This window comes from Oryzias melastigma, linkage group LG1 (genome assembly GCF_002922805.2).
Source record: "Oryzias melastigma strain HK-1 linkage group LG1, ASM292280v2, whole genome shotgun sequence".
NCBI lineage: Eukaryota > Metazoa > Chordata > Actinopteri > Beloniformes > Adrianichthyidae > Oryzias > Oryzias melastigma.
The window spans coordinates 15261333-15286966 of NC_050512.1; the positions used below are offsets into that span (position 1 = coordinate 15261333).

Here is a 25634-nt window from a genome sequence, read left to right on the forward strand (position 1 = left end):
TGGTGAAGGTGTGAAATGATTCCATACATGTCTGTATTTTGCTCAAAGCTTTTGCTCAAGCTGATTTTTTAGGTTAAAAAATAAAAAAGGGGCTGTAAAAAATATTTACTACTTTATGACCTTTACAATTTCTTCCATATACAAACTGTTGCATTAAAAAAATCACCAAAATTGTAATTGTTGACTTACTTTTACTTATGTGCTGCTCCTGAAGAAACCCATGAATACCCTGTTAGTAGAAGTCTTCCTTTTCTTTCTTCAGTTTTAAAAATCTCTCCATCTCAATCAAGATCACTGCCAGCGGTCTACACAAAGTCCCAAGTTTGAGGGATTAGACACTAATCCTCCATTTAAAAAATGATGCAAAACAATATCTGGACGGCTGCACTTCACTTGCTACCGCTATTATTCTTTAGCCACAGTGATACATTCTCTGGGCTCAGCAGCGCCCTCTGCCTTGTGGCATGCTTACTGCGAGCCTCACCAATTGTATTTCTAAAACAAATTTTTAGCAGATAAAAAGATTAAATGAGTCACAAACTGGCACAAATGTGATCAGACAGTTGGTGAGAAATAAGCAAATTTGGTAACTAAAATAAGCATGTTTTATGATGACTAAAAGACTGAATTAGTAAAGGTCATGTGTCAGCTGCGGTCACTGTGCGGCGCCGCTGCCTTACGTGCTGCTGTCTCGCATATTTGAACATGGCACTTGTAAAATCCCAATTTCTTTAACCAAAGAAATGTTGAAAACCCACAGAGAAAAAAGGTAATGATAGAATAGATATGTCTAAAAATTTATATTTGATTTTTATTTTTTAAATTATATTTATTTTCATTTATTTTTGCATTTTTAAGCTATATATTGTGCATTGACTGCATGTCACAGGTACAAGATAACGCTGAAGAACCCCAGCTGTCCAAAGTAAAGAAGAAAGATTTATGATTTCCAGACAAAACCAAATCAATTACGCTTCAAAAGAAATTTGGCAACAGTACAGTTCATCTAACGCTAAAAATCATTTTATCTTAAATATCTTAATAACAGAACATAGGAAAAAAAATCTTAAACACCCAACACTGATATCTTAAGTAAAGGTTCACAGAAGGGCAACTAGAAAGAAACTCCTTTAATAGGTATAGCTGGTCAAACCAAGATAAAAGAAGACTATAGCTTTAATATATATACAGTATATATATATAAAATTTTAATAATAACACTTAACTTGATGTCTAGAACTATTTTGGACCATTTGCTCTGATAATTTAGAAGAATATCCAGAATCAACATAGACTGAATTCCAGCATCTATTGAAGTGTAATAATAATAATGATAATAAACATTTTTTCATCTGTATTTGTTAAATATAGAAGTATATTTCATAATCATCATTTGGCATCCAACTGCTCACACAGACCTTTATATCGTTTTTGCAGCCAGATACAAGAGTAAGCGTTGTTTTGAAGTAAACAAAGTACTACATTACCAACACTACTCAGCTGTGGGATTGGAAACAGGATCTTTTCAAATAAAGCAATCTGTCATTTCACATGCGCACAATAAATCTTTTATAAAATTGTTACGACAAAGCAGGAGACTGCAGAAATGACTAAGCAAATCATCTTTTATGTATCAGTTTCCTAATGAAGCTATGATGTTTTAATCTATAACGTAAAATGCTGTGGAGCGAAATATAGAGAGATAGTTCAGATCTACTGGGCAATGACACAGCTGACATCTAGAGCCACTCTCCCTCACGTCTATAAATATGACAAACTGGGTCAGTCCGGCTTCATTTCAGTCTAGGACAGCAGGGTTTGCTTGGTTTTTTTATAACCCAATTTCTAGCGAGCTGAGTTGCATTAATTAGAGACAAGCTGAATGAAGCAACAAGATAAATGGTAAATAAAGAAACTACCTTATTTGAAGACTTTACACACTCATTCACACACTGACAGTGGCTCCGCTGACAAACACTGGCACCAGCCTAAAACCACCAGGAGCAAGGACACTTTGACACATGGCCGGGCAGGGCGGGAATCGAACCTTCAATCTTCCAATCAGAGATTTACTGCTATGTAAAAAAATTTAAAAAAATCTACGTCTTTTCTGTGAGTCCATATATCAGAACTCAGTACCTGCAGTTAAAGACGGTTTCTTGTCTTCAGATAAGCAAAGCCAGCAGTGTCTTGGGAGTGTTGGGGAGTTTTGTTCGAGTTTGATGCCTGTAATGCTTTGTGCACACTGACTTTTATTGTTTGGTCTATTTTTATGTCTACAGTGACCTAAAGTGACCTGAAAGGCGCTTTAAATTACATGTATTATTAATATAAAGCTGGCAGAAAGTTGAAGAGTGATGTCCAAGCAGCGTCAGCAAGTGGATCAAAACATGATTTATAGTGTGCAGTGTAAGTGTTGCATCCAAGAATTTTATCCCCCATTGATCTAAATGGTTTTATGTTTGATTTAGCAATTAAATAAAACCTTGCGACAAAGCCAGAGTTCATGTATTAGAGATGTGCAAAAATACGAGCCCATTCAGTGTAAAGTCGTCTTCAGTGAAGGTGGAGCTTGACTGCATATAAAGCAGTCATAAAGTCATTGTTACTGTGTGACATCTATATGGAGAGAAGCTGAAGCCCAGAATATGAAGTGTTTCCATAGAAGCCATTACCGCTTGGCTTAGTGGATGGCACCAGAAGCTGTGTCCTCCCTGCAGGAGACCAACTCCAGCTGCAACAACTAGCCTTCATCGCTATGCCTTCAAAGAGTGGCCAATTAGGCTAATTGACCTGATCACTAACATCCAGGCAAAAAGAGCAAAGGGCACGACCTCTTCCCCGCTAAGAATCCTTTTTTCAGTAACCCAATAGGAACCACGTTTATGACCATTGGTGCAAAGCCTCTGCAAATAAAAAAAAATATAAGACAAAAACAAGGAAACCCACTTTTAACAATCCACAACGGTCTCCTTATACCCTTAAGAATGGTGAAAAAAATATGAAAGCAATGAACTCCAACAAGGAAAAGCAGGTGCAAAAATAGGCCTTTCAAAATAATGACAAACTAAAAGTAAAGAGACCCATGCGGTAAACACTTTAACTCTCTCCATAAACTCTGAACATTTCCAACGTGGATTTAAAACATTTGGGTTTACAGAAGTTATGAAACAGTCCAAAATATCAACTAATTCAAAAGTGAGTTGCTACAACAATAGTTCTGGTTCGTGGAACCCCAGTTCTGCCTACAGAGGCATCCCACTTCACCTGGACCTGCGGATGGTAATGTTCTGTTGTTAGCACAAACCATCACCATCATTTTATCTATTAATGGTTCTATCAGTCCTATGAATAAACAAAACTGAGAAAATGAGACCCCTTAGACTGCAACTCATATCTTTCAAACATGAAATAAAGTCTACGTCTGGTCTGTTATTGAAGTTGAATGATTGCTTGAAATTTATGCCAACAAGATGATCTAGAAGCTCCGCAAGAAAATGCACAAAATCTGAATGTTTATATTTATATAGCATGATGGCTGATCTAAGTCACACCTATTTTCTTACAAAAGACTGCATGTTGGTGATATAGAAAGGCCAGAACGGGACTCTAACAATCTACTGTACTGCATCAGCATAGTGGTCTCAGGACGTCATCCTGTTGGAGCCAGACGCTGTCAGTGAGCTTGTTGAAAGTCCACACTCCTGTCACTTGAAAGCAAATTGGTGAATCTGTCAAACGAACGTTGCAAACATTTGACGTAAGAGCACATACTTTAATCAGAGCATCTGATTGGTCGGTTTATAACTTGAATAACGTGCAGCAAAGAAAAAAATGTCATGGAAAAAATAGGATTTGCAAGAATTAAAGATGTCTATGGGTACTTCCTGGAACATAAGGGGGGAGGAGTCACATTTCAGTTCTTATACAGTCAATAGTTTCACACTAAGCAGTATATTCCCATTAAAAATAACTGTAGTTACCACAGTTCACCACTAGAGGGGAAGCTTGAGAGCATCACTGCTGCACATTTTAAAACAGTGGCAAACCCTGCCAGCTCGCCTGGCCTTGACCATGCACTTGGGAGGCCATCATTTATTTTTGGAGCCTTAGGCTGCGAGGCTGCTGCGAGACTGGCAGAGAGTGAGGAGGGGAAGAAACGCAGGCAGAGGGGTTAGGAGAAGCAAGCAGCACCATCACCAGTGACACAAAAAGCATTGTCCTGATTTAATGGCTGTGAAGTCTTGCCTCCCTCTGGTCCAAAGTGCTGCTGACGCTTAATTAGGACAAACATCCATTCAACGACACACATTAAAGCCCACGCATGCACGGGCACACTTCAGGCTGCCAGGTTCCTTAAGCAGCAGAGAGGAAAGATGTTTCAATCAAACTCTACCGTCACTGGAGATGAGTTATTAAGACCGAACAGCTTTCTACTGTAGCCTCACACAACATATTCACTCTTTGTCTAATATGGGGGCTATAAAATTGTCTGCAGGTTTTAATGTGAACAGTTAAATCTCTTATGAGTCATCAGGAGGAATCAGACCGACCCATGGTGTGTGATTCATGAGCGCATGGGGAGATGTTTCTGTAATGATAAGATTTAACTAAGATTGAACTTAATGGCAGAATTTCAGTTATTTTAATAAGTTCACTGACTTTTAAGCCCCAGCAGCACTCACTACATTAACACAGAGGCTACTAATTAAACACATTTGTATTGATTCTAATTGATTTTTTTTTTTTAATTTATAACTTTTTTGCTTCATTTTAGTTCAGTAATTATTGGGTATTTTTATGGCACCTACATGGTATCTATGAGGAACTTGATAGAACCAGCTAGGTATCTACTATGTATTTAAATGGTAACTACATAGGTACATACATTGTTAATACATACTTACACAGTACCTACTTACTTTTTGTGAGGTATATGTAGTAAGTTAATATGCCTCTCTTGATTGTTGGTTTTTATGAGCTTCTTTTGTGGTTCTTTATTATTTGTTTCATTGTACTTTCTATGTGTAAGAAAAGAGTGGGTACGCAGAAAGCTCCTTTTGAATACTTGAATTCTTTTGGTTAGTTTATGTGTTTTATGGTACTTACCATATATAAGAATACAGTAAGTAATCAGAAAGTACCTTTTGAATACTTGAATTCATTTGGCAAGTTTATGTGTCTTTTGTGGTGCTTACAATATGCAAGAAGAAAGTAAGTACACAAAAAATACTTTTTGAGTACTTAAATTCAAATGGCATGTGTTTCATTGTACTTTGTATGTGTAAGAAAAGAGTATGCTTGCAGAAAGTACCTTTTGAGTACTTGAATTCATGTGGTTAGTTTACGCGTTTCATGGTACTTACAATATGTAAGAAGAGAGTAGGCACACAGAAAGTACCTTTTAACTACTTAAATTCATGTGGTAAGTTTATGTGCTACGTAAATACTTTTGTAATGTAAATACCCATTAGATACCATGTAGATACCTAGTAAGTACCATATTGTAAAAGCAAGTGTTACCCTTTTTTAATGGACAGGCCAAGATCCTTGATTGCCATTTTTAAATTTAGAAACAAAAGAGCATTTAAAAAGTAACAGGTAGTTGGCAGTCTTTAAAGGCAGGAGCCAGATGAGCCAATGTCTCCTTAGCACAAGTTACTAAATTGCTCATTTTCATGTTAAAATAAATGGAAACAATGCATGAAAATTACAGTGAATCTTTGCTCAGACACAACCTCAAGTGTAAGGACCCCCCCCCCCCCNNTCAATGCAAGTAAATGTCAAAATGTTTTCGTTCATAGTTTCACAGCCAAATGTATTCTAATGCTCTTCTCTATTATGTGAAAATGCATATTTCTTAATTATTCATCTTAAGGCATTGAAGCACCCCAGTCTTGTAAATTTTTTATTCCTGCTCAGCTTCAAACAGGAGAGCTTTGAATGAGGGACCCAGTTTTGGGGTGTGGGAATTGCTGCAGGGTGAAGCTGAGAGGATTTTTAGTCTCCGGGCACCTCTGCTTTTTTTTTTTTTTTTTTTTGTCTTTTCATTACAGCAAAGCAAAATTACAAATTCAGGTCAATTAAAAGAGGAGTGAGACGGCCTAGAGGAGGAAGTCACTGCGAATATCTGCCACAAGATGGCATAAAGAGACTAAAAGACAATTGGAAGATCAAAATCCACAGGGTGATAAAGTGCACAGATGACAATAGCCTCACTTTACCATCAATTTGAAGGTTATATGGGCTTTTCTGAAGATTATCACATCACACAAAATAATAAATGATGTAAGGCTGTGTTTCAAGTTTCAGCTTGTGTCCACAGTTAAAAGCCCTTTTCCATCAACTCTCATCATAAAAGTCTTCAGCTTTCTCTTCTTTCAAGGCTCAACTTTACATGTGTGTTGCCTGTAAAAGCTGCCCCTTCGCTTCCACTCGCCCTTTCCATCAGGAGTGTCTGTGAGTGTGTCAGCGTCTCCTCATCGCTTTCCTGGCCGGTCATTAAAAACTCTCAAAGTGACACGCCCACATAAAAAGCATCAGCCGCCAACCTAAGAAGAGTCACTTTAATTTTAATGGCCTCTTGTTTCCACACTGCACGGCATGGAAAATTATACCTTGATGTAAAAGGTGCTCTCCTTCATCCGCCTCTTAATATGTCATGACTCGATGCTTCTTCACGTGCTGCACATTACTTCTTTATCTGTCCCGGACACGTGCACCCAATATAGACCTAACCCCGGCCGGAGCCTGAAAGGCTGTAACTGTGTTTATGGCTGCGCCCTGACTCGGACACTGGCCACGGGCCAGCTTGTGTTTGTACTCAAAGAGTGTTCTTGTGATCGGTAAATGGATGTTTGTGTGTAGTTGAGTGTGTGAGCCTCTTTGTGACCCCTCCCCACCACCCTGATGGTGTGATGGGTCCAAGTCATAACTCTTCTGCTGGGCTTTACCCTTGAACAATATCACAGACAGTCTGAGTGCAGCGAGTCAAACTGCAAAGCTCCCCTCTATAACTCTGGACACACAAACTGAGAAGACTTCACACACACACAAGTATAGATAGGATTTTTCAGAGTGTCTCTCACACTGCAGTGGTCACAACCACAAGGAACATTCTGCTCCATTGTGAAGGCCTGGTGGGATTTCACTCACTTTTGTGGTTTTGTAGTAGAGCCGGTTAATAAAATAATGTTACATTTTGTGATACAAGCATGAATGTTCTTTATGAACCCCTTTCTCTGAAACTCATGGTAGCCACAAGAAAATTCAACATTTTAAAATACTTATGCTGTCGTTGTTCACCTTTCGGCACAACCCTTTATTTTACCTGGGCTGGGGACCAGCACAGGGAGACCCAAACTTGGACTCCTTTGTGGCCACATCTCCCTTGTGACTACATAGTTTAGGCAGTAGCATGAAGGGTCTTGCAGGGTCTTGAAGGGTCATGAAGGGCATAAAATGCACGATTTGTCTGAAATGTCAACCTAACCGGCTCCATCCACTATGATGAACATTCATTTTTCAGCTGGTTTTTGTCCAAGAAAATGCTGATTTCAGTACTGATTAACTGTTAATTGTCCTCAAAATTAAAAATGAGACTCTGTACGTATACTGAGCAACACCATGAGTCAAAGTCATAGGATCTATGTTACTTTTTACCATTTCCCTTGCTTCTTAAGGACAATTTTTCTTACTCAGTCACCAGCTGTTTTAAAAAAAAATCTGAGAATGTGAACATGATGGTTGCTAGGTGGTAAAGTGGTTAGCACTCTCACGTCATGGTATTGTGTGATAGTATTGATTCAAATTCCAGCTGAGTCCTTTCTGTATGGAGTTTGCATGTTCTTCGTGTGAAAAACATGCTTCAGGATTGATTGGTTATTCTAAATTCCCCCCTAAGTGTGAATGTTAGTGTCCATGTGATAGATTGTCCACCTGTCCAGGATGAACCCCACCTTTACCCAACAATAGCTGGGATAGGCTCCAGCAACCGTATGGTTCTTATGAGATAAATGTAAGGATGATTGTGAATATTGTGTAAGTAAAATTGCATATGAGCTAATTTATTTAAAGTAACATTTTAGAGTCTTTTGGGAAAGACCGATCCCCACAAGAGACAAAGTCACATCAATTTCCTTAGAAGTGTCTCACATACAGGATTGACAGTTATACATATTTAAATACAAAAACTTGCAGGTGTCTCTTAATTTTCTGATTTATTTGGTTCAGATCAGTTTCAGTCATTTTTAATAAAAACAATATGATAATTGTACGGAATATGAAATGTAAGACCTGACTTTTCCTCCTTCCTAATTATAGCAAATAATGATACAAACAATCCCACAAAAAACTCTGAAATAATTTGAGCAACGAGAGGATCAGTTACTAAATGTTCAGATTATTTTTAAAAAAGGGTCTTGTCTGTTATATGTCTTAAAAAATTACAAAAATGAACTAAAGGGAAATCTTTGACAAAAGGATATTAGGACCGGAATCAATAGAATATTTCACCCAGTGACACACTGACCGCCTGTGCATCAATCGACTCAAATCAGCAACAACCAGACTGATTCATTACCATTATTTCCATTTTGGGCTCTTTCCAACAACCCTTCATACCACCTTCCATGGCAGATAAATTGGCAATCAGAACAGCAATGTAATGGGGGCTAATTGCCTGAGTGTAGGGTTACTGTGTACTCCATGCAAATGTGCTGCCCATTGTCGTGTGACTTGGCTGACAAAGACTCCTCTAAAAACAACTCGTCTATGTCAAATTTGTTAATTGTTGTTCATGAGCTCTGATGGGCTAGTCTTGAAATGGTGTTGTATTTGTAAAAAAGAGTCGCCAGGCAACAACTGATGTAAGCCGTACCTCGCAAACATGTACAAAAATGTGAAATGGCCTTGATTTTGTCAAAAGAAAATCCTAGACTGGTATCTGTGATGACCTTGCCACAGACTAACAACCTGTCTGGGATGTATCTTTGTACAGCAGTAGCTGAGATAGGCTCCAGCAACCGTGTGACCTTGTAAGGAATCAAATGGGTTTAGAGGATGGACGGATGGATGGACGGATGGATGGATGGACGGATGGATGAATAGCTTCTGGGCCTGTTGCTATTGAAGATGGTCTCAGAATTGCTCTCCCTTTCAGAGTTAATCAGTGCTGTCATTTAATGAACAGTCAAATTATCTAATTTTATTTATTTTTAATTAAAAATTCAACTTATAAAAGTATCAAAATGTAGACCATCACATCACTTTAATTTTCTCAAAGCACTTCTGCATTATACATTTGCAATTAATTATAAATCAATCCAAATGTGGCAAATTTTGATTGATTTATCACTTTGGAAAAAAAAATACAAATTGTTTTTGCAAAAAACATAAAAAAAACCTCCCGTTATCTTAAGTGTTTGCTTACAGAAAATTATTTGGAAAACAAAACATCTGCGCATAACCTGCAATCACTCAAAACCCAGGAAATTTTCACAAATTTGTTCTTGTTCTTTTATCGTGTTTTTTTATGTATTTTTTTCTACTGTCAACATTTAAAAAATGCATTCTGCTGTCTATACAAATACTGAGCTGTAATACTTGACAGATTGTGTTTGCTTAGTTTATATTTAAATTGAGCTTCTTTAAGGGATTTTATGAAATTGACTCACTCTTTTTTATTTTTTATATTATCCGGGCTCCCAGGGCTACTTTGAAAAATAGATTTTTAATCTTAACCTCCCTGGTAAAATAAAAGTAAATAAATTAAAATAATAAAATTATTATCATCATTATTAATGAGTTTTAGTATTATAATATTTTTCATATTCATTTTTTGATCTCTTGTTGTGTTTGTATCATAATTGTGTTTTGTCTACATGTATTTAATGTTTTTAGTGAATGCATAACTTGGATATATTTTGATGTGTTTGTAAAAATAAAAGTGTTATTCATGCAACAAGTTGCATAAAAAAGGTCATCTAAAGGTCTGTTGTTTAGATTCAGTCAGACCTACATTCTTCACCTAAAGTTTTACCAGAATCTGCAATTCTTTTAAAGACAAAGATATTATTTTTGTGTAAAACATTTAAAAAAATACGGATATCTTTAATAAAAAGACGTTTTTTAAGGTTTAGATGAGTTAGTGGAGTTCTTTCACATAAGGACACCGCATTAACAAAGCAGTTCGGCCCTGTCACAGCCAATAACACAATACGGCTGACTTTAGTAAGCAAGTGTGTTTCCAAAATAGACCCTACTGTTGTGGGACAGCTGCAGTCTTTTGTATTCGAGGTTCAAGGACTCACATGGAGCGAATCTTTCAAGGCTTCTTGCCTCAGTCTCAGTAAGTCTAATACTGCATTGAGATTTCAACAACATAAGACTGCAATCATGGCGCTCTCTCTCCAGCCTCCAGAGGAGCACCTAGTTACCCTCCTCTAACCTCACCATTTGCATCAAGCTGCCATTTGGAGCCAAGAAAAATCACAGAAGGCTCTGTCCATGCTGGGAATAGAAACGCTCTCAGATAAGTGGGTCAAAGGTCACAATTCTGGCCAAGGTTGACTGTCCTCGGGGGCCAAATAAAGAGCCAGCAGTTGCAGAGCAACACAGGCTAGCACAGGCCCTCACACTCAATTAGGATCAAAAGAACCATCCGACGTGAACCTGGATTAAGGCTTTTGGAGAATCGGTTGAGGAGGAGACAACCTTGTAGTTCCAAAAAACAAATCTAACTCTTGCCTTATGCCAACACACAGAATTGTTTCTTTTTTTTTAAATACTGGCTCCCAATGATTGTTATTACTCTGAAAGAAGTTTGTTTATTCTTCTTAAACCTAATGGGACCATAACCCAGCCCGCAGACTGAGGTCAACATAAAGACATGACAGCCTGCCAGGGAAAGGTCAAAGGTGCTCAAGTTCACATTCACAGACAAGAGAACATGCTCCTCAAAACAAAAAGAAAGAAAGAGAAGGGCTTACATTTTTACAATGCAGCTTTCATGATTGCTCATCAGGTTTTTTCTATATTAAGTGTAATAAATCTCTGATTTATTCAATATTGTGAAATATTTTTTTGTTTTAAAAGACACATTATTTTTGACAATATTGCTAAAAAAAATATGTTAAATCTGGAAGGAATAAACAATATAAACAGATCTGGATCATTTACAGACAGACTATGATAAAAAAAAGTGGGTTTTTTTGTGTTTTTAACATGTTCTCGTGGCATTTTTCTCATGCTGGAGGACATATTTAAGAACATTAAGCTTAAATTTGCTTCAAAGTGATGTGAATCTGGAGGAGATGAAAAAATACTGTTGGAAAAAGCCTGCAGCAGTGATGAAGAAACCACCAACAGCAGGCCTACAGCGCTACCTATAGCACCGCTAATGTTAGGTTTGTGGTGTGAGGGGCTGTAAGCTAGCAAGAGAGAACATAAACAGGTGGATGATGGGAAGTGGCTTACTCTGTACCAAACCGAGGAGCAAATTTCAAATGAACTTTTGATGCTCTGCAGAAACTGTTTTAATTTAGCCTGAAATGGCAAAATCATATTTAAAAGACAAATGATTTTACAATAGCTCAAAAGATGATTCGAGTGGGAAATTAAAGAAGGAAATTTCCTGAAACAGAAGTCCACTGATTTTCATGCTGTCCTTGTCATCCCTGATCCCTCGTGAAAACGCTAGACAGTCATGCTGCAGTGATCCGTCAGGGTCAGATGCTACTCTTACTTTCTTCTCCCTCCTTCCCCGTGCAGTCTCTGCTGTAATTTGGCGGCTCTGACAGGTGGTGGTGCTGGAGGACTTCTCCCCCCCTCCCTCTGCTTTTTTCCCCCCTCCACACATAACAAGGCCATCACCTATTCCATCCTCCTTTGTCCTCTCCCCTCCATCACTCACCTCCCGTATGTCAACAATGAGCCACTGCAGCATCCAGCTTTACCCTGCTATGATAGGCTGAGTGCAGACCAGGGCGCCGACACAAACAAGCCTGGACAAAGTAGAGAAGAAAAAATAGCTATGTAGACTAAAAGGGGCCAATCACCATTTAGCCTTTTCTCTGTGATGTAATAGAACAAATGCAGCCACTGCAAAGGATTTGCTAAAATAAGGACTGATACATCCAAACGCAAGATGAAGCATCTGCATCATTTCAGAATTGCATTTTATTTAATGGTTAAGTCATATAATTGCCATGAGGTCATGATATTCCTGAATGATATTAATTGGGTTTCCGTTGAGGCCACGCACCCAGCCGCTCATTTATGTTTTCAGTGGGTAAATATTTGTCTGTACGAAGGCTCACTAGGTGCTGTAATGATTCCTTGTGTGTTGCATTGTGCACAGAGCTTCACCGTGTACAGATCACTCTGTGCCTATGTCTGCCTTTGCGTCTGTCCGTGTAGCAGCTCAATGCCCCCCACCCCACCCCATATTTTCCCTTCAACCGCAGCTCGGCAGAGTTTGATCAATAATGTGTCCTTCATTCTCAAGTCAGACCTGACCTTGGCAGCCTTTTGTCTCATTCTAGGGGCCAGAGTGCGCATGTACAGGTTGGAGAACAAGGCTTTTCAGAAACAGAAATTTTACCGTTTGAGGTAAACAAACTGCCTTCACAATAGACTTCTCGTTAGGAAACTAACGATCCACATATTTATAGGCTTCTTATCTGGGAGTAATGAGGTGACGGCAGTTTTGAACTCGTTTGTTGAATTACCGAACAGAATTTAACTTTTTTTTTTTTTGGTAAACTAACTTTCAGAAGCAGTGAAGTCGAACAGAACAAAGGAAAGCCATCAACAGTTGGTGATGAGAGAAAGTGCTCTGCATGTTTGAAGGCATAAAAAGGCTTTTAAAATGGAGACTGCTGCAGAGGCCAGTGGGAGTCGCTCTGACAGGTCCGCTTACATGTTAATGTGGTCTGACACAGCCTGCAGGTGGCACCATTTATAGATTACTCCTGCAGTCACATGTCATTCATTTATATGCATTTGCATTACCTGCAGCTCCTTTCACAAAGAATGTCTAGAATAATGCACTGAAATGAGCAACAGGTTCCTTTAGTCTGGCAGGACAATGTGGGACATGAATTCATTTCAGATATTAGCAAAATAAAGCTAATAGTATCCAGAAGAGCTGCAGGATTGCACTATTAATGTTCCATTAAAAAAAGCTAAATAATGAAAAAATACTGATTTTGCATTTTCAAAATTGTGAGCAAGAAATCAAAAATTATATCTAAATATGAAACATTGTATACAAATGCTTCGCTAAAAGTTCATTAAAATCAAATTATAGAAAATTGTTAGACAATTCTCATTAGTCTCCCAAGGCTGCAGAGACGCTGCTCAAAGAAAAGAAACAGATCAACCTAAAGAGTCCTCTATTCAAGTTTGAATAGACAGCTAGCACAATAGAGTTCTTTAAGACATTATATTCCATTATTGAAAGAAAACAAACAGTTTTTGTAATCAAAGAATAAACGTATACATTTCTTTGTACTGTCTAGACAAAGGATGGCTTAAAGTTCACTTCATGCAGCGTCTTTAAACAATTTGCTTTATTACAGCAAAGATGTTCACAAAACAAGAAAACCAAATTAAAAGTGTCTCAACTTGAAAAATAAAGTTTTAAAAATACAACAAACAAAAAAAAAACATCCTGCAGAGTTTTAACATTTCAAGAACTGAAAACTTCCACATCTGCCATTATTAAACAAAAAAATATTTAAAACACAAGGTGATATCCATTACACCTTCCTCTTCTGGGTGCTGATGTACAGAACTGTGGGGAAAAGAGCAGGAAAGGGAGCAAAGTCAGTTATCCATTTTGAAAAAATGTACATGTTTTTTTTAGATCATAAGATTAAAAAGGGATTACATTAAATAATCATTTTTAAAAAATCTAATAAAATTAAGTATATTCTACTTTTAGGGGGTGCTTGAGATGTACCTCTGCAGTTGAAGTAGTAGTTAATACTGGCATTCCTCTTATATTACATGCATAAACATATTTTGAGAAGGCTTTTTGTGTTGCCAAGACATAAAATATATATTTTTTTTTTTTGGTGGGGGGGCAAAAATGGGAAAACCCACATGTATATTAGAAGTGTAACAAACAATCCATTAAGTGATTAATCAATTTATCCATCAAATTGATCTTATATCATTATAAAATCATTTCCAAATTAAATAAATCAATCAACGAAATCCAAATGGAAAATATTATTTGGATTGCGGCACAGTAGGTTCATTTTACTATAAATTAAAACTGACCAGGCTCCATCACAGCAGACACCACACATGATGGCAGCAAAAAATGATCAATTCTTCACTACAGTCCAATGTGTGGAAAAACGTAATTTTACAAAAACATGTGACCATAGAGTGTGTTACAATGTTCTAATAATGTTCAATTTGTATTATTTTGATGTGGACAAACAACAGTGGGCTGAAATTTATTAAACTAAACTGTGAATGGATTTGCTATTAATTCTTGACTTGTTTGAGTAAATATTTAATCTACACTTGATTTTCTTGCAAGAAATAAAAGAAATTTGGAAAACTTCACCTGCACTGTTCAGTACTCTGGTATTTATTTGTAAGTCATACTGATGAAAGTTTTGGATAACGATGTCCTGGATTGATTTTAAGTCAGTGAATCGGATCGTTCAAAGTTAGCCAATATCACCTATGAATAATATCAGAAACCATAAAATATAATATGAATTGAATCGGTAAAATGAGCCGCTACTCCCCTAATGTAAATCCTTGATTGTGCTGTGTCAAAATATGCAAGTTTGCCATTTGTGGTGCACGTTTCATAAACATTTTCTCAAATTTCTCTCAAATACAGATTTTGTGTACCTAAAGATAAAATCTCGTAGATTATATAAATGTGTGAAAGAATCAACATGTTCAAAGTTAAAGTGTTATTTATGTCAGTTTTAGAAATACTATTTGAATATGTTAAAATAAATAAATCAAATAACTGCTGGATAAACTGAGGACAGGGTTTACTTTAACCTCTTAAGATCCATTTCCATATCCGAGTTAACCCTCTGCACGCATAGTCACAGCCCCCGGTTAACCCTAGAACACTTTCTCTATAAAAAGTTACACCATGACTTTTGCCGGGTAATTTTTACCCGATATAAAATAACCAATAAAAAGTATTTATCATTAAAAAAAAATCAATCAAGATATGACAACACATGATGAAGTAGTTTTCTTAAGTAGTCTACTTTTATTTCAAACTGTGCTTTATGCAATAAAGTGGGAAAAACAGGAATAGGAAGATCCTAAGATCTTCCTATGCCTTTTTTGATGCTTGAAAATGCCTAAAGATGACTGGAAAAAGTATGAATTGGAAAATAATAATAAAAATAAATAAATAAATAATGATACTGCACACTTGGCCTTTGGTCCACTCATTCCTGGGACATGTGAGACTTTACCCAGGGACCCATGACTCTCAAAAAAGGCAACAAATTTAAAATATTGTAAATACTTTTGCTTGGGTGAAAATCACCTGACAATAGTGCTCTTGAGTTAAGCAGAATTAACTACTGTGGTAATTAATACAACTCAAGCCATTCCATTTTATAAGTTTGTCTACTTAACAGACTGGACCTGATACATTTTTTTTGTGTGAGTGTCACAGGACGTCATCCTGTTTCATATTGCCTTCAAACTTTTAAAAATTGTTTCTTTTTGATTTGTTTGGACCAACATTAAAAGCAGAGGTATCGTTTAAAGTGCGATCTAATTGTGTGTAGAAGGCTCAATCAGTATGATTAATGTAAAAATGAAAAATCTCACCATTGTTTCCTCTCAGAAAGGCATCCCCATACTTGTTCTTGAGCTGTCCATTGACATACTCTTCTGTCTGTTCAATGGCGATGTTCATGTAACCATCCAGACAGGCCAGAACACCTGCATAAAAGGCAAGAACAAAGTTTTGGTTAAAGTCTCACTCCCTAACCAAGACATAAAAAAAATACAGAAACGTGGGGCTGTGGCACGCCAAGTGCTTTACCTCTGTAATCCACACCAGAGTTGAGTTTGACCACCACTGGTCTACCAATTATCTGCTTAAGGAAGTCACTTGGCGTCTGCTTTCTCAAACTCATCTTGCTTGATCTGAAAAAATAAAGGTTCATACGTTAGCATTTTAGATTATCATGTTAGCATCACCGTCCAATATTAGTTTCTGTTTATTAGCGTTAATTTAACACCTAAAAATGTTCTATTTCCGCTAAAACAATACGTGAAGTATCCCGATTTAAGTTTATATTTCACCCAAAACCTAACTAAACAAATAAATATTAAATCTTTGAGCAAGCGGCAACCGCTACTGCTAGCGCAGCTAACCATCTAGCTAGTGCTAGCAGTTCAATCTCTGTAGGGATTGTGCCGGAGGTTCTTTAAGATTTTAAAACATTGTATTTGCTATGAAAAGTTTCAAGATGCGTGTTTGCTTTTCAAGTAGATGTTAATTGTTTGTTTAGCGTTTTACTCACCCGCTATCACGTCTAGAAAATGACTGTTTTTAAACCACGACTGCGAACTAGCCAATCATATAAGAGCACTCTACGGAAGCCGGCTATTGACAAAAAAAATCGCATTGAGTAAGAACCAGAATAACTTCTTTAAAATATTTTACTACTACCACTCCTACAACAACTACTACTACTACTACTACTACTACTACTACTAATAATAATAATAATAATAATAATAATAATAATAATAATAATAATAATAATAACAACAATAATAATTTAACTCTTAACTGAGCTTTGTAAAGCAGCATCAACACATTCCTAATTCATAAATTCATAAGTAAATAAAAAAAATGTCAACATCAGTAAGATCACTTCAGTGTTGTAGGCTAAAGAACAGAAAAGTTTAGTTCCTAAAATTTTTGCTGCATATTGCAGCGACAACCAGTTGCTATTCATCGGCTAATATAAATTAATAGTACGGATTGTTAACCTAAAAGAGTGTACGGGTTGGAATGTACTAATTGACCTGTATATAGGCCAATGTAACGGCTTTGAATAAAACAGTCTAAGCAAGTACATGTAGAAATCTGAAGTATCAAATCATGTGAGTATTCTCATTCTCTGCCTTTGGACAATCTGTAAAGTAAAGTTCCTCTTGTTGGGCATCTTTAAGTCTGTTCAAGCCCAACCAGAAGTCTGGAAAAGGTTGACTGAAGCATAGCCACTTAAATCTGCCTAAAACTGTCAAGAGGGGCAATACAAAAACTGGATGCCCTCACTATTAATAAAATGAAACAAAAAAACAAGTGAGAAATTATTACAACTCACAAATGTGTGGGAAAAAAATTAAAAAGCCAGGAACTAAATATTGTAGAACACCAGGGGCAATCCAGTTAGAGCTGGACCCCTTCTTTGTTCAAGATACTTTCAAAGTTCATTCAGATATTTTCAATTTTAAAATAAAATTCTAAAGTGTGTCAGAGATCCACAAAGTGCAGAGCAAAGCATTTAATTATTTATCAACAGCTGCAGTAAGATTAAGACAAGTCAAAACCTGAAACAGTAGAAAACCTTACAAGCAAAGCAACCTCAAGAACATGATGTAGACTCAAGCAGAAGATCATGAAACAAGCAGAACATGTAAAGACAAGCAAACATTGTTGGACTTAGTCAAGGTCAAAGCACATGATATAATACACTTTCTGATAGTGACAGTGTTCTTGTGAAACTATCAGTCAAGAAAAAAAAAGCAAAATTCATATGCTATATACATTTGGGGGAGCTCTGAAGTTTTCATGGAGAACATTTTGGGTAAAGTTTAGTAATGGGGCAATCAAAACCACAACTTTATTGTTTGAGGTGTTTTCACTGAAACATCAAGGACACTCAAAATGTACATCTAACACATGAAACTTGATGATTAACATCTGAATACAAGAATATATTTTTGGACCTAAAACTGCTGTTTTTGCTCAGTCACAAAGATCTTTAACCTTTAAAATCTAAAAATGATTTGTAACGGGTAAAACAAAGTGCTATTAAGATAATAGCAACAATTTTAACTTCTTTTTCACTAGCAAACGTCCTTTACTGGGCACAAAATATACTATCAGTAAAAAAGTTTTTCTTTTTTGTGGAAACAAAATACGAGTTGTCTCTGGATTTTTACAGCTAAACAAAGATTTAAAATGTTTTACTTTAAGTTAATATTAACAACCTGGAAAAATATTTTCAATCTTAACGGAAAAAAAAAAATCATTACTGCTATAAAGGATTTATTTTAATTTTAACTATACTGAGCCCCATTAAAATCACACAACAACTGTAGCCACCTAAATACAGTCAACAGTTCTATGGGACTCTGGGAAGAAGTATTAGGAACCAAAGGAACAATTTCAACCTTTTTTTTGTGCTCATGGTGGGGCTCTGATACTTTGTTTGTGTGCACGGTTTTTATACTAACCCTTTTAAACTTCCTCTCATTAAAGTCTTGTGGCAGCTAGACAATGGGCCGCATTTATATCACTGGTTAAGGCTTGAGCAGTAAACAAACAGAGGGAACACTGCTGGAATGTTGTCATGTTAAAGGTATTGTCATTTGTTCATTATCTAAAATGTAATTTGTCAGCAGACTATTGAATATTTATTTATTTTTTAAAGTGCATTCTCTGGGTTATTTTATAGAATCAACTTGTTTTAAAAAAAGATGGTTTATGTAGAAATTAGCTTTAATGCAAAATCCTGTACATGTTTTGTCAGTGAAATGTGTGAAACGATGGGAGGATTTGCTGGGGGAAGGTGAGGTCAAGAGAGAAAGAAAAAGGAAAAAAAGAAAGGCAAAGAAAAAGAAGGGGGATTGTGAAAGGGGTAATCATAAAGTACTTCTTGTGTGTCTAGACAGGTTGCTTGTTAGCAGGGCATGGATAGCCCTGTGGAGGCTAGAGGTTAATTTGGTATCTGCTGCTGTGTTAAACTAAGGTCAGTACTACAAGTCCTTAAGTCATAAACAAGAGTGGTTAAGAGCCATGTATACACCTAGGCACCAGTTAATGAATATTCAACAAGTATCCCCCCCTCCCTTGTTCTCTGTTTCCTTTGTTGTTACTTGCTTTGGGGGAAAATTTTTGGAAATAAAATAAACAGGTTATCTCTGTGGTTTTTCAAATTATTCGTGTTGCACATGATTTTAATATTAACACACCACATCAAAAGAGGATTTTTACTTATTTTCACCCCTGACACGCTCTTCCGTCCTTGAATGAAACTAATCTAAGAATTTGTCTTGCAAAATTTTTTTCCACTAAAAAATATCCCAGTAATGTGGAAAAACACGTGTTGTGCTTTTCATGCCGTACAAATTGATATAATTTTAAAACAATATATTTAAAATGTTCAAAAATTTAAAGCCAGCCTTCTGTACATGAAGAATATCTCACCTGTTTGAGGTGTAGTTTTTGTGGAAGGTAATGTATACTATATATGCCTAAAGGTACATACGTGTATATGGATATATGGAAATTGCTGCAGCTTTGTCGACTGCACATCCATGATGCCAATCTCCTGTTCCACCACATCCCAAGGTGATCTACTGGGTTAAGATCTGGTGACTGTGGAGGTCATTTCAGTACAGTGCAGTAATTGTCATGTTCAAGAAACCAGTCTGAGATGATTCTAGCTTTATGACATGGTACCCAGAGGTGGACAGGTGGGTAACTCATTACATTTACTCCATTACATTTACTTAAGTAACTTTTTTGATACTTTTATGAATTGTACTTGTGAGAGTTGTCATAATACAACTTACTTTTTACTTTTACTTGAGTACAACTGTGAGAGAAAAACGCGACTTTTACTCAAGTACATTAGGCCTCTTCCTGCTTGTTAGCGTTACTTTTGACTGGAATAAATCATAATAATCTAAAATGATCTTCCCCCTTAGGCTCCGTAACGTCATGTGACTCTTTGTTACCAATCATACGAAGCCAGACAAAATCTTTCCGCGGCATGAAGTGTGTAGGGAAATCACTCCTATCAACAATGGCAACAACCTTATTAAAAGTTAGATTATTTCATTATTTTTTAATTTAATCATTCTTTTATGACAGAAATGGGATATTACTCATTAGTTACTCACTACTTGAGTAGATCTTGATCCAAGTACTTTTTTACTCTTGCTCAAGTAATTATTTGGTTGCCTACTCTCTACTTGAACTTGAGTACTAATTTGGTAAAGTAACAATATTTTTACTCGAGTAAAATTTTGGAATACTCTACCCACCTCTGATGGTACCTCATCCTGCTGGAAGCAGCATCAGAAGATGATACACTGTGGTCATTGCACTTTGAGATGCTTCAAAGCAGGACTAGTGCTATGTAAATAAAGTTGAATTTGAATTTTGATATCAAATTCTGATCCTACGATCCAAATGTCAAAGCAGAAATGGATACTCATCAGACCAGGCAACATTTTTTTCCAATTTTCTATTTTAGTGAAATATTTGAGTTGAAGAGTCAATTTTTTGTTCTTAGCCGATAGTCATGGCACCCGGTGTGGTCTTCAGCTGCTGTAGCCCATCTGCTTCAAGGTTGGACATGTTGTGTGTTCAGTGATGCACTTCTGCAGCCCTCAGTGGTAACTAGTGGTTATTGGTGTTACTGTTGCCTTTCTATCAACTGGTTCCAGTCTGACCATTTTCATCTGACCACTGGCAACAACAAGGCATTTCCACCCAGAAAACTGCCCCTCACTGGATAAATATATATTTTTGGACCATTCTATGCTTGAGAGTCAAAATTCCAGTAGATCAGGAATATAGTTGGACCAGCCCCTGTGGCACCAACAGCCATGCCACATTCAAAGTCACTTAAATCCCTTTTCTTCCTCATTCTGATGCTCAGTTTGAACTGGATTGAGGTCTTGCCATGTGATTGGCTGATTAGAAATGATCATTAACAAACACTTGGACAGGTGTGCTTATAAAGATGTGGCTAGTGTGTGTATATATATATATGTATCAGTATATTTCTTTTCCTTTCTATCTGACTCAAAATCTTAGCATCCAGATTGAAAATATACATGTTGCTGTAACTGGGAAAAAAGACCCTCGTGACAGACAACCTCAAGAGGGTTAATTGTAATCACTAACACTTTTGTCTAAAATCATACCTGATGTCACAGACCTATTAAGCATGAAGTATGTGTCAATGATGGCTATACATTTAGCAGCTTAAACATTGTTTGAAAGGAAACTGTGTGGGAGTACACATCTAGAGAGCAAAGCTTTTATGTGCAAAATCATAGAACACATATTAGAGGAATGACTATCAATTTGTATTGAATCTGTGTGTTGAGTAAGGACAGGTCAGGCAGGTAGGTATGCCTGCAATGCCATCAACATTCAGACAAACCTCTTCAGTCAGAGGGAGCGGATGGTGGAAGGGGAAAGGTTATGGGGAAAGGAGATGTTATTGTAGGTGGGAAATAGGCAACTAGGCAGAGGCAGGGGCTTTAGGTGAAAGGGAATAAAGGGAAGGGTGAGCGTCCTTCTCGTATCCTAAAGCAATATTCAGGGTATGGGGGAAGGGGAGAATTTTGGACTTCATTGACCCTTCTGAGGCCAGGTTTTTTCTTGAGGTCATGTTGGATATGGAGAAGATAATGGAAAAGCTTGAGGGAGTTTCCACAAAAAAGAAGAAAAAAAACTGATTGGTAGATAGAGTGGCCCTGCTCTTCTGTCTGTGTAATCCCTTACTGTATAGAGGTAATAGCTTGGAAGTAATAGGAAACCTTTCTGCCATCGAAAGAGGTCTGGAAAGCTTAGTTGCATGATTTTATGCTTGGATCTGTTGCCTCTGTTGCACAGAGGGTTAGTTTAAATGGTTTACTTGTTCGGAGCTCTTGCCACTTTTTCAGTGCCTTCCTTTTGTTCCTTTCTACAACAATAGAGGCCTTCTCAAACAGGTGGTCCGATCTTCACACCCACAATAACAGATCCGAATGCTGTCATCTTTGTAGGCAACTGCTTGCTGTGAAAATCTATATGCACTGGTAAGTTGCCCACAGAGTGCAACCAGTGTCCCTGCAGTTTAGGTTTTGCTCCTTATTATTTCCATGCCAATGACACATCGCTGAGCTTCCACCTAATGACTTCGCCATGAGCACTGACAGCTGACAGTGGTTGGCTGACCTGGGGGCCTCACAGTGAGAGAAGGGAGTTGGCGCAAGGCAGACTAGGTGGGACGTAATCACTGCTTGTAATTTGGAGAAAATTTACAGAGCTGCTCACAGTCAAGATGAAAAGCCTCCTCTTGTTCCATCTCCTCACAGCCACCAAGCTCCACTGCTTCTGAAAAGAGAGGCTCTGAGAACCAATTCTGCCTGGTTGGTATCCCCCGAGGCGTTAGTCTTGAGACCATCTCAAATCAGCAACCGCCCTGGAGCCTTGTTCGCTCCCCAAGGAGTGGCACAGCAGCCAGACAGTCCAGCACTGTATGGAACCAGGCGCAGCCAGCCACACAACTCTCCTGAGATCCTCCTTAGAGGAAAAGAAGCTCCACATAGCTTATGCTTCGGATTCGCCTTGTATCAGTCTGCCTGTCTGACACAATCACATATGGCCCTATCTCCTCCCAGTACACTCTATTTCATCCATCCACAGCAAAGAGGGGAGCTTTTTAGAGCTGGATACGCCAGTAAAGGAACAATGATTTTCATTGATATACAAGCCACTATTGGCAGGCATTGAAAAAGCATCTGCTGAAATATTTGTCAGTTTATTTTATAGTCCAAATGACAGTCAATTTCATGAGAAAATTTGACTCGAGCCCTGAGCAGATTGCCCAGTTTGATCACTTTGTCACATAATGCCATCCCACCAAGTTGTCAAAGAGACACTGTAGTGGTTTTGCTTGATAGATGGTGAATGGTGCTTATACAAGGAGCCACTCCAGTGCGCCCATAAATATGCATCGTGACATTTGGAACAAAGCCGCTCGTCCTCTCTTTCCTGATGAGCTCTGCCTGCATACTGTAACATATTGCCATACTGTCACACCTTGTGTTTCATGGCCAATCTCTCTGTTCATCAACTTGGCAGATAACCTCTAGATGTTGACAAATGATATGGGGAATGGCATTAGGGCTCTGTAGTATGCAAAGCCAGGAAGCAGTTTTCCAACAGTGATGCTCACACAAATGGTTAATAATTGATGCTTGTTAGTTTATGATATATAGGATGGACCAGTATGTAGGAATTTTAAAAGGAGGTCACGCCATTGCAAGTTTACAGTCGTGTTTTCCTTGAGAGCTAGGAAAAAAAAGTCAATCTATTTCCCCTTTTCAACAACAGGTTAGAGGTGAGGACATGTCTTCACAGAGCATGCAGAACAGCACTTTCTGCCCACTGTAGCACCGAGAACGTATCTGGCCAATTTCTCCAAACGCTTCCTTTTCTTTACAGGGGAATAAATATCCAAGACAGCCAGAAGCAGTTCCTTTCAAATCCCACACACACATATATATCTCACTCCCTTCCATGTTTCTTTTTCTTTCTCTCCCCCCGTCATTTGACCAGCAGTGTTTCCTGCCACCGAAGACCTGTGACTCAACAGCCGGGATATAGCAATGTTCTTTTTGCTCATCCTCTTGAATATTCATGGCAATAAGAGAACTGAAGCTGAGTCTCGTCCATCTTGTATCCATCTGCAATTATATAAAAAAGGAGATGTGTATACTTGCGTGTTGTGGGGGGTTGCAGGTTAGTGTTCGATATCTATGGGGGTAGAATGCGGGTGGCAGGGCTGTTTTACACTAATTTCTTTATCCCTTTCACAGGAGTGCCATGTTACAAGAGAATTCCTGAGGCGAGCCAATGGCCCGATAAATCTGCCGGAGCCTCTCTCAATTTGTCTCTATGGAATGTTAGCTGGCAAGTGCCCAGACACTGAGAACCTCGTCTTACAATGCGCCAATCTAACAGACGAGATCTCATGCTGGAGCTACAGTACAAGGACTGGCGTGGATAAATTGCCACGTGCCTTATCTATGTCTCTTTATGTCTAACTGTCTGAGGTCTCGCACCTCCGAAGGCCACATTCTCACAGACCCGGCAGTTAACCTAAACGGCTGAGTGGGTGACAATGATAAAATGCAGGTGTCACCACAGAGGAACCTGTGATATGACACAGATGCTGTGTCAACCAGTTTCACTCCATATGACCTGCAGTGTGAACAGAAATCGCTCCGTTTGGTGTCGTTCATCACTGCGTGCTGCAGTCTCCCACATAGCTCGGTCCAGGTGGCGGAATGGCAGAGTGGGAGAACAGACCATGTTTGTGTGAAGATGCAACAACTATCGCTCTGTTTTTCGCTCTTTCTTTCTCCCATCCCTCCCTCTCTTTCCTTCCCCTCTCCTTGTTCAAACAGACTGCTGTAGCACTCTTTGTGCTCTATTTGAAGGTTGTAGGTTAGCAAACAGGATGACTCCCCACCTGTACCCTAAATGAGTCATGATCCATCTATTTACTCATCTATTTATGTACATTCAGCATCAGAAAATGCAGATAAGGACATGCACAGCAATGAAAAGTATTTTTTTTATTTTGTTTTAATCTAATTTGGCCACTGCAATTAAATTTTGATTAAGTCAAACATTTTTTAATAATATAACTAAACACATTTTTTTATATCTTCAAGATATAACAGATGGTATTTTTAAAGTTCCACTATGATAATCTTTTTTTATCTATTTTAAAATCATTCCCAGTGGTCTTGTTATTATGATAATGCCATTTTCACACCATATATATAAAAAAATTAGTTCCCTTTTTTGAGACATAGTTTCTGCAGAGCGACAGGAGTTCATCACAAACTTACTCTGAGTTGTAGGAGGAACTGTTGTTGCAGAGTAAGCACGCCCCTTTCCCATCATCCATCACTTTACGTTCACATTTTAGTTATAATCAACACTGTAGTTTTTACATTACACAAGAATGTAGTGCATGGCTTGTAGCTTGCCACTTGTAGTGTGTAAGTAGCAAACTACAAGCTTTTTCAAGCGCTATTTTTTCATGTTCTCCTGATTCACAGTGGTTTGAATAAAGAAATACTCAGAAACACAATTTTGAGCATAATTTTCTATCTATGTCCTCCATTATTAAAAAAATACTACAAGAATATGTTAAAAACACAATTTTCATTGGACTGGCTCTTTAATGTGTGTTCTAAATTTTTATTGACTTTATTTTCACCATTTTTTAAAACAAAGGTATAAAATCTACTACCAATACCAATTTGCAGCTAATTGAATGCAAGTCTGTAAGGCTGGTATAGATGATGGGCTAAATTGAACCCACCACTCTGTAAATCTTGTCTGTACTGAAGGATTTCCTTTGGTGTTTATTTTTATAGTAATGCATATGGTACAGGAATAAAAGTTACTGAGCACCTTGGAGAGCTGTCTAAAGTTTTTAAAATCTCCCTCCGGTGACAATCAAGTTCTTTGAGTTTTTGACATATACAGTATGTGTGGCATTTTTCTAATGAAAGAGAACAAATGTAATGAGAAATTAAAGCCGCAAGCGGCGTTGGATGGCCCGCAGTCGCTACCCGCCCTCGTC

The 25634-nt window shown here is 37.7% G+C and overlaps 1 protein-coding gene across 1 annotated transcript; it reads right to left on the reverse strand.

Moving 5' to 3' along the window:
- Nucleotides 1-13543: 13543 nt before the first annotated feature.
- Nucleotides 13544-16670, reverse strand: lsm6 (LSM6 homolog, U6 small nuclear RNA and mRNA degradation associated). The gene is made up of 4 exons (XM_024260061.2): nucleotides 16533-16670; nucleotides 16049-16152; nucleotides 15832-15945; nucleotides 13544-13795 (listed from the first exon to the last, which is right to left on the reverse strand). The coding sequence occupies exons 2-4, from the start codon at nucleotides 16140-16142 to the stop codon at nucleotides 13761-13763; spliced, it is 243 nt and encodes an 80-aa protein (XP_024115829.1). The 5' UTR covers nucleotides 16143-16152; nucleotides 16533-16670; the 3' UTR covers nucleotides 13544-13760.
- Nucleotides 16671-25634: the final 8964 nt, after the last annotated feature.

What these genes read in the sequence shown, in the direction of transcription:
- lsm6 (XM_024260061.2), bottom strand. Translation starts at nt 16,142, where the DNA reads ATGAGTTTGAGAAAGCAGACGCCAAGTGACTTCCTTAAGCAGATAATT. An exon ending in CTCTGGTGTGGATTACAGAG is followed by an intron (nt 15,946 to 16,048) that starts GTAAAGCACTTG and finishes CCTTTTATGCAG; the next exon opens with GTGTTCTGGCCTGTCTGGAT. An exon ending in CTTTCTGAGAGGAAACAATG is followed by an intron (nt 13,796 to 15,831) that starts GTGAGATTTTTC and finishes TTTTCCCCACAG; the next exon opens with TTCTGTACATCAGCACCCAG.